This window comes from Trachurus trachurus, assembly GCF_905171665.1.
Source record: "Trachurus trachurus genome assembly, chromosome: 5".
NCBI classification, from domain to species: Eukaryota; Metazoa; Chordata; class Actinopteri; order Carangiformes; family Carangidae; genus Trachurus; species Trachurus trachurus.
The window spans coordinates 18148527-18163007 of NC_139896.1; the positions used below are offsets into that span (position 1 = coordinate 18148527).

At 41.4% G+C, this 14481-nt stretch overlaps 1 protein-coding gene across 1 annotated transcript; it reads right to left on the reverse strand.

Moving 5' to 3' along the window:
* Nucleotides 1–1605: 1605 nt before the first annotated feature.
* fezf2 (FEZ family zinc finger 2) lies at nt 1606–4915 on the reverse strand (the record flags this gene model as incomplete). The annotated part of the gene is made up of 4 exons (XM_083972270.1): nt 1606–1856; nt 3314–3446; nt 3557–3691; nt 4157–4915. The coding sequence occupies 4 exons, from the start codon at nt 4913–4915 to the stop codon at nt 1606–1608; spliced, it is 1278 nt and encodes a 425-aa protein (XP_083828396.1).
* Nucleotides 4916–14481: the final 9566 nt, after the last annotated feature.

Here is a 14481-nt window from a genome sequence, read left to right on the forward strand (position 1 = left end):
GTCTCAAATTGTTGAATCTAACAGCCTTGTGCAGCTTTAAATGTGAGTTTGATCTGAATGTGAGCTGCACTGACATGTGCTGATATCACTGAGGGAAGAAAAAGTCACAGCATGCACCAACATATTTTCCTTTATTCAAACTGAATGTCCACGAGCCTTTTCAGTCAATTTTTATCAAAGTTGACAGTTTGGTAGTTTTTTCTTCTTCTTTTTATTTTCCCTGCAAATTGTCTGCCCCTGTGTCTCTGCTGCAGCCCATGATGAAATAGGTGAGCAAGGCATTCATCTGGCAATATTAGCCCTGTCAGGCTTCTATAGGCCCGGTCGGCCCGGCTGAGCGCTAATTGGCTGTTAATAGAAAGAGCGCCATTTGGATGCACGGATCTGCCTCTCGACAGAATGTGTGCAGGGATAATATTGTTCCAGGAGCCGTGCGGAGAATAACTTGTGCTCTATTAACGCAGAGGCCCAGATGAGGAGCTGCGGCCTGAGTGCTCCATTATCTTCTGTTCTCCGGATGCGACAGCCCCGCCGCCACTCCACAATCAAGCCTCCCGAGGCCGTTTAGCTGGTTAATGTAATTCGTTTTCGAGGGCTTCGTGTTATCTCTGATCATTACGCTGGAGTCAAGTGTAAATGCTGCAGTATTAAGATCGTGTCTGTCAATAAATGGTGAAGCAAAGTGGCTGCAGAGCATACACTAGAGACGGGACTGTGTCCATATGTTGGTTTCTAGAAGAAACTTCAAAATAAAACATCCTCAAAAGTTTGGCCAGTGCATAAATATGATTCTGTGTCACTTCATACTGTTTAATTCATTTAGCTAAATGTATGTATTGAAATAATAATCACCTATACGGTCAGAGGCAGGTGGCTGTTTTGAATGCTTTGTTGTCCCTGATATGCATGCTTATTATTATTATTAGTAGTAGTAGTAGTATCAGTAGTAGTAGTATTTTCAGTATTTTCATGTTGTAGTGTTTTGTGTTTGTCTGAAACTACTGTTAAATCAGTACAACTTTAATCACATTATTCAGTTTTATTTTCAAATGCTTCTAAAAATGGAAACAACATGGCTCAAACATTCAGGTTTCATTATAAGTTATAACTTAACTCATTAACAATAACATTTTTTTTATTTTTCTGTGAAATACACAACATGGCAACATGGTCCCTGGACGATTCACATTTTAAATAACATTTTTTTATTTATTTCCATAACCTATTATTTACAGTCCCAGCAGGGAGATGCTTGAGTCATCCCTGTTTTAATGCTTGAAATGAAGCAGGAAGAAATTCTACCTGGACAGAAAACAAAAAAAACCCAATAATGTTCCTACAGAGTGGGACCAGTGTTAAGTGTGTGGTGTTGAATGTTCTTCTCTGGTCTTTACAGTGTCTCTGCTGATGCACTCAGGCAGAATCCCTAAAAAACAAAAAAATCATCAGATTACCACAGTTCTCAAAGAGTGCTCCAGTCCAATTTTATTGGACTGTCCCACCTTCTCTCTGGACCTAAAACTGTCCATCTCAGCCACAAGTGCGGGACCCTAGTCCGTCCTCTCTGAGGCCTCACTGTCCCACAAAGAAGCAGCAGTGTGCGGCTCAGCTCTGCAGCTGTCTGGAGGCCTCTGTGGCTGCTGAGAAGACGCTGTCGTGCAGCTTCCTGATGTGTTTCTTCAGGTCGAAGTTGCGGCAGAAGCCTTTCCCGCAGGTGTTGCAGGTGAAGGGCTTCTTGTCGTTGTGCGTGTGCATGTGGAAGGTCAGGTTGTAGACCTGGTGGAAGGCCTTGTTGCAGATGGAGCACTTGTACTGCTTCTCTCCGCTGTGGGTCAGCTTGTGGTTCTTGTAGTTTCCTGGGGACACAATGAAAAGGCGCGGATGATTAATTGCATGTCTTAACTCTTATTTCCATCATTGATGCATCATTTTATAATCGTTTTATCCCTTCAACCTCAAGTCCTGCTTTTCACTCTTAGTCTGAGCAGGAGAACAAAACTGAGAAGGATTCGCTTCTTTCAATTTGAGAAATGACAAGCAGTTGGTTTGTGTTTTTACAACAACCTATCAAAACTAAATGTCAGATCAACTTTTTTTGCACGATTGTGAGTGACTTTTAATGAAAACTAGACACTGCAACATTTGCATTTTCCTGTGCAAAATAGTATGAACAACTTAAAATGCAGCCATCAGAGGGATTATTAGATATACGATGAAATTAAATGTAAAACATCTGGATCATTTCATCATATTATATCCTGTTTTCTGAATTAACATAAGCAAATAAAAAGAAACAATGCTTCCCACAAAAGTGGAAAACAAATGAAACTACATTTAAAAAACAAAACAAAAGCTAAATTACTTCTCCTTTTTTTTAAGGACAAATAAAAGCATGAGTGAGAATCTAAAGAGAAAGTGAAAGAAGCCTTCTTTTTTTTGCCCCCCACCCCCTCATCAAGGTCAACAGTTCAGTGTGAAGTTAGAGCTCCCTCTGTCCCTCCGCTCTGCCTCGCCTTCATTAATCACAGGGTTTTTTTTGTGCCAAAGTCAAGAAGTTGTCAAACTTTGTCAAAATCAAGCGCTGCGACAACTCAACGAGAAAGCCCCACCGATTCCCAACTTGGCCGGGGTCTGGCAGCTGACCCAGAGCAAATGCCGCCGTCTTGAAGGGGAGAATTAGTCCAGTGTAAAGTGACATGTCCTATTTCCACTGATCGCTTCACGCTCATCGGTGGGGCCTGCAATTATTTCCCTCTTCATTACTCTCACAGATCGAGCAGCAGCATATGGTCGTGCTCTACCCCGTGCTCGTATTTATCTCAGCTGAGGACGAGGCCCACGCTCTGGAGATTCCTTCACAAGAAACAAACATGTTTTCCTTCCTGCAGATTCTCACACGTTTAATCTAAACTAAGAGGATAAGCAGCCACTGGTCCTGATGCCGAATTAAATTCAACGAAAATACAGGATTACAGTATTGTTATTTATAGGGAGCATATTGTTGTGACATTAGTGCAGAAATTCCTTAGGCCTAACATTTAAATATATTATTATATAAAGTCTGTAATTTGTATAGGCTAGTAATTTTAAGACAAGAGGAAGATTAAAAAATGGATGTCAAGACAAAAAAATTGATTTGTGAAAAATGCTCAATTTTAAAAACAGATCTGAACTGAACTCGAAATAAAAGACAGGACGAAAAAAAAGAAATACTCTGATTTTTTCCCCTTGTATCATTTCGAGCAGAGGCTGAGCCACCGACACGTTTTCACAATATCACGCTGTGTGTTTGAATGCAGGTGACAGTATTTACCTTTCTGGTGGAAACCTTTCCCGCAGAATTCACACACGAACGGTTTGTAGCCGGCGTGGATCCGGACGTGCGTGTTGAGCGTCGAGCTTCTGTTGAACGCTTTTCCACACTGGTTGCACTTGTGAGGCTTTTCCTGCACAATGACCATAATATTCAGATTAATAACGATGAAGAGGTAATAAGCTAAATATGTTTAAATCGAATAAAAAAAATTTATGCGGGCGTAGACGGTGTAAATCTCACCTGTGTGTGGATGATCTTGTGTCTGCACAGAGTGCTGGCCTGTCGGAAGCCTTTACCGCACACTTTACACACGAAGGGCCGGGCCCCGGTGTGCACCGGCATGTGTCTGGTCAGGTTGTAATGCGCGTTAAAAACCTGCGGAATGCACAAACACACACAGAGGCTTTTATTATCACTGTTAATATAGATTTAAAAAATCTGTAAGGAGAATGAGCTCATCTTTACAAATCTGGATCATCGTTATTCTTATTCCATGATTGGAAACATCTATTATTATTTATAGGCTATTTGGTCATGAAAACATTGGTGGCTGACCTGTTTATTATTATTCTCTATAAATTCCTATCCTACTTAAAATAATACATTCAAATTTAAAAATTAAGCCCTCTTCTAAAAAAAAAAGGAAAAATATAAAAGCGTGGTAACAATTTTCAACAAGTTTGAATTGATGATAGGAATTATTTGGTTATATGTGTGTTGGTTATATTTAATATATAGGCTTTATTTTGTTTAACCTAACAATGCTGATCAAATATAATAAATCGTGTGTCTGCCCTCTGCAGCTGGGCCATCCAGCTCAGGTGGAAGCACAAACTTTACCTTTCCACACACTTCACACGTGAAGTTCTTGGGTTTCCCGTCCGCGGCGCCGCTGCCGCTCAGCTTGCTGTGCGTCTTGACGCCGTTCTTCTCGGCGCTCAGCCCGTGGTTCTCTTTCACTATCTGGTCCAGCTGCCCGGGTAGGTGTTCCTTGTGCGGGTACTGAGGTGTGGGCAGCTTGTCGGCACCGACTCCGGCCAGCTTGGCGTTCTCCAGCAGCAGGAGTCTGTGGTGCGCCGACAGGGACGCCTGGGCCTGCGGACTGGAGACCCAGTGTCCGGCCAGCAGCTCCGACTGCTGGTACGCAGAGTCCAGGTAGTTGAGATAGTAGAGCGAGCCGCCGCTGGGCACGGCCACGGCCTGGTGGATGACCTGCGGCTTCACCACCCTGCTGCCGGACGTCAGCAGCGGCTGCTTCAAACTCGGCTCAGCTTTGCCGCACAAGCCGCAGTTCCCTTTGCACGGAGCGGCTGCGGAGCCACAAAAAGTCCCTCTCAGACTGGCCCTCCACAGCTCAGAGTAGTTCATCAGCGCCTTGGCTTGCAGGTCGTAGCTGAAGGGCTGCAGCGGGATCATGCACGGGATCGGGGAGCAGAGTCCCAGCAGCTTCTTCCCCTCCGCCCGGTCCTCCGCGCTTCCCTTCGGCTCCGAGCTCTTGGACATGATCCGGTCTATGGAGAAGGCCAGGGACTTGGGAGCCGCGGACGGCCCGGTCCTCCCGCAGGACATCACCGTCTCCAGCGAGGCAGAACTTGCCATTTTTGTTTGTTGCTGTTTTGGGTTTTTTTTGTTTAGTTTTGCGAGCTGAGCAGAAACTTGGTGTGAGCAACACCCGGCGCAGTCCGACCCGCTCTTCCAGCTGCCCCGCGTCTTTTCACTCTCCTGAGCTCCCAGCAGAAAAGACAGGAGGACACATCAGTTTAATAAGCACCTTGCTGTCACAGTGTCACGTATTTGCATTCAAATGGCCAACCCCCCCTGCAACAATAGCATCCAGGGGTGATGGATTAATGCTCATTAACTAGTGCACACAAAATTAACAGGACATTACAGAGCTCGTTAGGGAGAAGAAGAAGAAGAAGAGGAGGAGGAGGAGGAAAAAGATGCTGCAGCTCCTGGAGGAGGACGCGAGAACAGAAAGTTGAGCGGTTTTTTTTTTTGGAGGTTACCTCTTTAATGGTCAGATGGGTGTGGAGAAACCAGCCGACTGCTCTCTGTCACATGCTGGCAGCGGCCACCCCTCCTCAGCGCGGATCACTTGTCTCCTGACATCAGCGGGCACCCAAACTCCTCAGTGAGTGACAGGGAGACGCCCTCATCAACCTGCATCAAGCACCATATGACAGTGGGGGTGGCACCAGTTAGAGAGGCTACATATGTCATCTCAAGCCATTTCTGGCTGAAAATATTACGCTTATAATTGTGTTTTCATCATTAAAGACGCGTTTGAGGACCTGTAAACCCGAGTCTCCTGCATTACACTGTATTTTCTTTTTCACTCTTTTTTTTTCTGGAGAAAGCTGTTAATCCTTGGAGCTGGGAGCTCTCCTTTTCCACGCCGGCTTATACTTACTTACTGTTGGTATAAATTCGAGGACGTCCAATTTCCACCTGTTTAAGAGCAGAGACTCCCTTTGGATCCTATTAAACGTTGTTCCTCCTTCCCTCTATTCAAAAGAAGCAATTTTCCAAAGCGATTCAAGGCTCAACTCAGCGCAGGGGAGGGAAGGAGGAAAGAAAAAACACAAGCTCTTTCACTTTTAGCCACTAAAGCACTGCGTGAACCTGGTTTTGTGTTTTTTTTCTCTTCCTGAAATAGAGGGACGGATTAAAGAGGGAGAGAGGAGGAAAAAAAAAGAAAAGACTTAGCTTGGTCAGAGGTATACAAGGACAAATGAAAAGAGAGGCTTTCTCTCTAAAGAGGCATACAAGAAGTTTGCTGGAATCCGCCGTGTTGTGTGGCGGCTACAATGAGCAGCAGCCCCTCTTCTATTCGCCACAAGGGCCGCGACGAATTCATGTGTTTGCAGGCCATTTTACCTGAGGGACTCCCAACAAGTGAGAGGCAGGGGACACTTCATGTCACGCGTCATAAACAACAAAAGGACTCATTGGGCTGTTTCATTTCACATGTTATTTTCTTATTTAATGCTATTTTAATTGTTTTGAAAAATAATAATATTTTTTCCCAGCACACAAAAATGTGGTATGTGTGAAATATATTCTACCACGTCATTTGACCAGGCCTCTGAGTCACTGTGCAGCTTGTTTTGAGCTGGGTATTAAAAAGGTACCAATTAATTAACCTTTAGACCAGAGGTCTTCAACAGGGGGTCCATGACAACTAGGGGGTCCGCATAGGTGCTGCAGGGGGGTCCTGGAATTTTTGGTTGATTAGACAATGTTTTATATCTTTTAGTTTCCACAATTATGTTATGTTTGAATAGCTTGATTATCATGCAGCTGTTTATATTGGTATCAGTGAACAAGGTTTGTTTATAAATGGCACCCTCACTGTACCTTGTACACATTTAGAAAAAACATGAATATATGAACCTGTGTATTATTTGAATAGTTTAGTATTGAATGCACAATAACTATAACTATGTTTATTCATGGTACTGGACCCAGTTTAATATAATACACAATTATTTAATATAGTAGGGGTCCCTGCTCAGTTTTGGGGTCCTTGGCCTGAAAAATGTTGAAGACCCCTGCTTTAGACCTTTTAATAACCCAGGAGTCCCTTCAATGTGAGAAAAGTTCATACAACATCTGGACCAAAAAACAGCTGTATACAGCCATTGAAAAGAGAAATATCAGTATCTATGACTGCATTGTTACTGAACAGGAAAGACCCACAACTGGCTAACATTATTTTTGTTTATCATTAATAGTTTATTTTAATATATTTCAATATTTTTCATATTTATGACTATTTGAGCTGGGGTTTTGGAAAAAAGTTGAGTTAACATTATAGCAAAGTTTAAACAGAGAGTTCATTTTTTCAAGTAGAATAGATGCAGTTATCAAATTCAAAAATCAGCAGTAACTTACCAATATGACATAGCCTACATAATATTAACCCCTGATTTCAAACTAGCCAGGCTCAGTGTGCAAATGTTTTTCACTTGTAAATTCTCTTTCAGTTCAACACTAATACAGTCTCTATCAGTATATTGTTCTGTCAGTCTGGGCATGCTTAAATAAACATATGCACACATTAAGTCATGATTGTGCCAATTTCATTCTGAAAAGTTTTTTTTATTTAGGCACTATTGACTGTTAAACAATGATGCATAGGGACTAAAGTATACATTTTTTGCTGTTGGTTCCAGCAGAATGTTTTATGCATTTAATTAAGACAATTACTGTAAGCAGTAAACTTTTTCCACTGACACTGATTTGTGTTGTTGATACAAGTCCTGCCTCACTAAACTCATCCCCCTCAGTTTAATCACTGCTGGTCTGGGTTATCCAAGAGGTGGAGGAAGGTGATGATTTACCTCCAGCCCTATAGACTCAACACAGCATGTCACCATCCTATAACACTGGTTTTCCTGTTAATAACCTTAAAAACGTCTCTAGTCTGTTTTGTTTTCCACCTGCATCTCAGCATGTAGGGATTACTGCCCGTTGTCTTGGTGTCACTCATATGTAAATAGGGCAAAAATACTCTAATTTGAGTTTATTCAGGCACAATTGCAGGCTCATCCGCACAATAAACATTGATCCTATTGCTGTAACCCAGGCCCCTCTATTTAGCCCTAACAGCAATTAGCTTGAGCATTGATTTGCGGGACTCTTGCTTCTCGCCTGCAGGCATGATGAGGGTCATGGCTGGATGTGGCAAAGCCTTTCCTCACACTGCTTGAAATTTCTTTTTCAGTGCTCATCTTTCCTCCATTTACAGAGCTACATTTTTAGATTTTTAATTTGGAGCAATGGATCATTTTCTATGAGCTTGCATTCTCGGTCCTCATTGATCCATCCACAGTGGATCCACAGTCCCTCATTCTTTTATACATCCTTAAGTTTTCAAAAACCTCTTGTCCTGTTCAGGGTCACACAAAGGCACAGTCAGTATATAATTTACAGTTATACTTTTTAATATTTATCTATGCTGAACTTTTACATTTTTATTATTTACATGTTTTAATGTCTGTGAGGAGCACCAGGAATAGTCTGGTTTGATTTTTAAAAGGTCGATAGAGATTTTGGACACATTTCTGTATTATGTCAAGTAGAAAAAAGAATCTTGAATATATTGTGTCGTTGTTGTGAGATATAATGGAACATGTCTCATTGTCTCAAATAAGCTAAAAAGTAAAGTCTCAGGTCCAATTAGTTTTCAACCCCTTGTCATGGCCTACCACCTCTTTCCTCTTGGAGTTGCTCAGTTGTCATGTTAATGACTGTGTGTACCAACAGTGCTCCATTGTCCTCTCCCCAACTCGGCTGACAGTTGTTTTAATTATCTTACATCTGGGGGTGGGACAGATTAGAACTTTATTGAGCTTCAGACCCTTTTCACAGCAGGAAAGGCACAGGTGTAATTAATAACATTAACGATGGCTGTGTGTCACAACAAGGAAGTGGCTCATAGAACATAGAGCTTAACTAACAAACTGTGTGCTGTCGACCTATGGAACTGTTGTATGTGATGTTCTTTTAATCTGTGGTGGGACTGGTGGATATCTTGATAAGAAAGTGAGAAGGGTAACCCAAAGACTGAAATCTTTTGGCTTAAAAAAATCTTCTGACCATCAATTTAGGAGCTTGTAGAAGCTCCTTCAGCTGCACTTACAGCTTTTAGTCTCTTCAGTTAACTCTGGTGTTTGATTAGCAGCAGTTGAAGGTCGAATCTGACAAAGGCAGGGAGCAAATGAATGGAACCTAAAACTGGTAATTGTTTTTGTGTTATTTACAAGGTTGAAGAGGAGATTTTTGGGTCAGGGTCAAGGTTAAGGTCCTGATTGTTCTGCAGGAAGACAATGCACTGACTCCAAAAGTGACTTAAGACTGTAACATGTATGTGAGTGTTATACAATCAGAGATAGAGGGAGGATGAGATTGAGAGTGAATAAGGGAGACAGAGAGAAAGGATGTTAATTTACTGGGTGTTTAATTATGAGTTTTCTTTGTATAATTCGGATTATTGAATTAATATGAGTCTTTGTCTTCCGTTCCTTAAGTGCTGTCACCTCATCTTTTCATCTCCTAGAGATTCACAACCCAAAAGGTGATAGTGAGGTTCACCTCCTGTTGTTAATTGTGTTTTCAGATCAAAATGTCAACCTCTTCAGGTTAGAGATGAGTGGCTTCTTCTCCAGCATATGGGACTTTTTGAGACTTTTATTATAAAGGAGAGAAGTTCATCTGGATGCCACTTGGTGAACTAGGGAATCTGCAGAGCTTTGTTCATCCACCTGAGAACGTATTTTCACAAGACAAGGAAGAACTAAAGGTGAATGAAGGCAGCATCCTGATCAAACTGGGGCTGGATCAAATATGGAGCCAAGGTTCACACAGTTGTAAGGCCCTAATGCAACCTAAATTGAACAGTGTACAACAGTCAAAAAGTCTCAAGTTTTAATGATTACAAAATGGTCCATCTTGGTCCACATAGAGTTGAATATCATCAGCATAGCGGTGGGAAACTATTTGAGAGAGGTTCATATCTGGCCAAAGGTTGAAATGTCATGTCATATCTAACGTGCCGCACATATGAACGGCAGTAAATAATGTATGAGTGCATTTAGCTTAAGACGCTCTGCAGTCAGACAGTCATATCACAGAAACGACAGGCAGTAATGAGAGCATACCACAACTTTTTTTATTTTGCCATACGAGCGGAACCAGTGGACAATAATAAGTTCACAATCACAAACATGTAAAAATAAAAGAATTGGTTCATCACAACAGCAGCTCTTGTTCACAGAATCCATGGTTTGGTTTTGTGTAGACTTCATGTCTAGCAGTCTCTCTTACTGAGTGCTTACTTTCTCATTCTGTTCTGAAAGAAGAAGAAAAGTTTTTGGCGACGGCTGCCAACAAAGAGGAAAACCTGGAGTGTCAAGTCGATGTGGCGTGTTTGTGCTGGGAACAGCAGAACTGACTGTTTGACTGGATTCCTGCGTGAGTCTTTTTGGCAGCCTGGGTTTCCGTCCTGAAGCACTGTGGAGGTTTTTTCAGCCTGTCATGTTGTCACCTGGCCTCCTGAAGACTAACCCGACCCCCCACCCCCACCACCACTCACCCTCTACCCCTCAGCTGCCATGTGGACTGTCACTGCCTTGCCTCTGCCACCACTCTCATGCATGTTTTTTTTTTTTTCTTTAGAGAGACTGTTTGCCAGGGACCATTCACTGCCTCCTCCTTCTAACCTTTACTTTTATTACAGTAAAATAATCCAGAAAATGTATTTTCATAGATATTGTTTAAGGTTTTCTACTGCAAATCCAGTCCAGTAATATTTTATATATGCTAATATTTGCTTTAATCTATACATTTTCAGACTGCAAGCTACAACCAGAGAAAACTAAGTTTATCCAATAAAATAGTGTTTGTACCAATGATGCCTGATTAATACCTTTGAGATGGGCTCAAATTCTAGATATGATGTGAAAAAAACAAGTTTTTGAGAAACTTATTGGGTCTTCATCAGTCTTTACTGATACATTGTTGGTGAAACAGATTTTAATGTGAAAATCCTGACCAGATGTTGTAATTACTGTCTTTCTATACTGCTGCTACTCTTCACCCACAACTGTTTACAAAGTCTGTCACCCACAGTTTTTCTTATGGAGTATTTATTTGGACAGTGGTGTTATTTATTTATGAGCTGCTATTATACGTATTGGGGTGGGTGAATTAATCTTTTTTGCTGCTGACCAGATAACCACAACTCTTCTAGATCTAAATCTAAATCTAAATACAGTCTATCCAAGCTTTCCCCCTCAAATTCCCACCCTTTGTTTATTGACCACACACACGCGCACACACTAAGATGCACAGTGCACCTTCTGGAGAATCTCATTGACCTTATCTCTGATTGGATTGAGTTCAAAGTCTGCAGCTGTTGACAGTTTGTTTTTGTCGTATTATCTGCAGCATCTAAGAAAAACTGAAAAGCCAGTGAGGATGACATTGGATGATGTTGTTGCCTCTGCATTGTTGCTGCAGTATTTATATTACAGTAAGTGTAACATAATGTGTCTTTAATTATGTATTTACTTGATTAAATCGAACAGTTTATATGTGATGGTGCCCAACTGTCAGTTGTAGACGCCGTGTTCATCTGTGACTGAAACGTTTTCATTGTTTTACATTGTTGTCAGCTTTTCATGGCTAAAGTTATGGAAAATATCGTTTTTTTTATGTGTTATTATCATCTGTCATCTTCCAGTTCTGACAACCTTTTACTCTTTGGGAAAAGATTTTGGCGCCTGAATCTGAGATATTGGGACATGAGAACTTTCCACAGAGTCAATGGAGCTCTGTTATCAGGGACCATCAAGATGTTTGAAATAAGACTCTAGCCACCAATACAATCCAAGTTATTTTTCAAAGCTACTTGTTGTAGACCATACAGTACCTGTTATAGAAGTGTGTGGATTCAATGACCAGTGCAATGCACACACAGTATGTGTTTCCCTTTAATTCTGCTGGTGACTCATGTTAATGTGATCTCATTTTGTCAAGAATGATCAGTCTGATAAATACAAATCAGAGAGTTTGTTCAGTTCATGCAAAGAGCGCTGTGATGAATGTTTATTAACGTGACACACACATTTCTCTCTGTCTCCCTGTCTCTCTCTCTATGTGTGTGTGTGTGTGTGTGTAGCCTCTGGCTCTGCTCTGACTCAGGTGAAGACCATGGCCTTCCTCAGGAGTAGTCAGAGGTTTTGAACCCAGAATGAATTCTGTGGGATTCTAATCCAAAGGCTGAAAAGAAATAAGTGATGCAGGACTGAAGATCTAATTTGATTTGGCGTATGTGAGTATGCAGGTGATTCATTCTTGTCCAAGTTCATTTGAGTCTTTTGAAACTTAAAGGTCCACTGACAGGACTGGCTCAGGCCTTTTCAGAGCCCTAAGTGTAGTCCTTTTCTAAAAAGGTGTTGGTGTGCAGCTTTGTAGAGGTATTTGTATTACGTCACACACACACACACACACACACACACACACACACACACACACACACACACACACACACACACACACACACACACACACACACACACACACACACACACACACACACACACACACGTATACTTATAAATATATTAGTTAACTAAAAATAAATAACCAATAAAATTGGACTAACCCTAAGACATACATTTGATTTCTAGTGTGATGGGACGTGACTTCCATGTAAGGGTTGATAGAAATGAAAAAAAAGGATGATAAACTTTATTTATACAGCACTTTTCATACAAGAGAAGATGTTTTCCAAGGTACTTAAAAAATAGTAGAGAAAAATAAGAGAAAAATGAAAGACAATGAACTTAGACAATTTGATTATAAGCTGTAAATGATTATAAGCAGACACCAGGAAAAAATTGCAAACCATGAGAGAATTATTTAAAAACTAAGTCTACGTTTTCAGGTTTTCTCATATAGCTATTAGCTGGGTAGACTAAGTCTTACTGTATACGTATATCAGAGATGGAAACTGAAATCAGACCCCAGATTTAGGACTTGTGAACAATCTTTTTATTTTATTACCTCCACTATAGAGGTCTGTGTTCCCCCCATGTCTGTTGGTGGAGGAGTGAGGCATGGGCCAGAGAAGATCAAATTAAAGAGATCAAATCATTTACCATATGACTTTCATCTTTTTTTCCGATGAAGTCTGGCTCTGGGTTACTAACCGGGAGACGCTGGAATTTTCCTGGCTGGGCTGGTTTTTGGCCGTCAGGGTGAAGAGAGTTCATTGCCAGATTTCATAAGCTGCAACGACATACAGCTCTACAGGCTGTATCATTGCTTTTGATTATAGGCCGCACAGTTGTCATTTATTTTGTGTATCATCAATGACCCTAATGTTTGTTTGCTTCTTCAGGACTGAATTTGACCATGTAGTGAAAATAACTGATTTAGTCAATTCTCTTTTAGTTGACCAACATCAACATCTTCATAAAGATGAAAAAGAAGAGAAAATGAATTCATTATCAGAATGATGAATGATTAATTCTATTTTATATTCAAGACATGTTTTAATTGACTTGTTAGCTCCAACTGAAATCTGATTTGAGCCTCAATTTTCCATCATTAATTAAACTTGTAAAAGACAATGTTGATCCAAACTAATTTGTTTCCCTTTTCCATCTGATTGTCTTCAGTATTAAAATGGTCTCAGTTGAAGTGTTAAAATTTACTTTGAAAAAGAGATGTGCGCGATCAAAAGATGGGGGGTGGGGGGATTAACTCCTAACATCCCTCTAATAATAACAGTGGCCTCAGCAGTCCCAGTTTAAGACTGTGATACTGTTGATCCCCATATGGGCTTTTACTGTATACGGCCATGAGACAGGATACAGAGTACCGAGTAATATTCATCCCTGAGGTATAACACAATCTGCCCCCATGTCTTCCCTGAACATTGTGTGAGATTGCTTTAAACAGTAAGCCATTCTTTTCATGGAAAAGATCTAAAATTAATCAGCGGGCTTGTTGTCCCCTCTTAAGGCCACAATAAGAAGGTTTTGGTGCACGGGGAGGGAAACATAAGAGGCTTTGGGGGCCGCTTTTATTAAATGGATCTGACATCTACCTGCCCTCTCAAATGGCAGGCAATTTTGACACTTCTGGCACGCAAAGCAGTCGTACAAAAATATCCACGTCTCCTGGGCCGTGGGCCTGCTCTGTTTTGACGCTGTTTACCTTAAAGGACACTGTGGAAAGCGTTGTAAATGAAATGCCTCTCCACAACAAATCACATACCAATTTGTCCGGCAGCTTGAGAGTCTTCACATGGGCTGATTTCCATCTTCATCTTTTCATTTTCCTGTTGTCATTATCCACACGTATCATGTTGGAGACGGCTTGATGGACTCAATGTGTAGGAACGGCTTGTCCTCACATCCGCATTACAGCAGGGCTCCCCACAGTACAGCAGTGGCCTGTCGGCGCTAAGACTCAGGGCCAGTTCTCGCTGTGATGGTCAGTTGGAGATTCTTTTTATTTTGATACAGTTATCATTTCCCATTTCCCCACTTGATTGGAGCTTAAAAGCCAAAGCAGCTCAGATCGTGCCGGCATAAAACTCCAGGCCCATTAATCCGTCTTGGTGTCGCCTCTCGCACAGAACCGCCCAA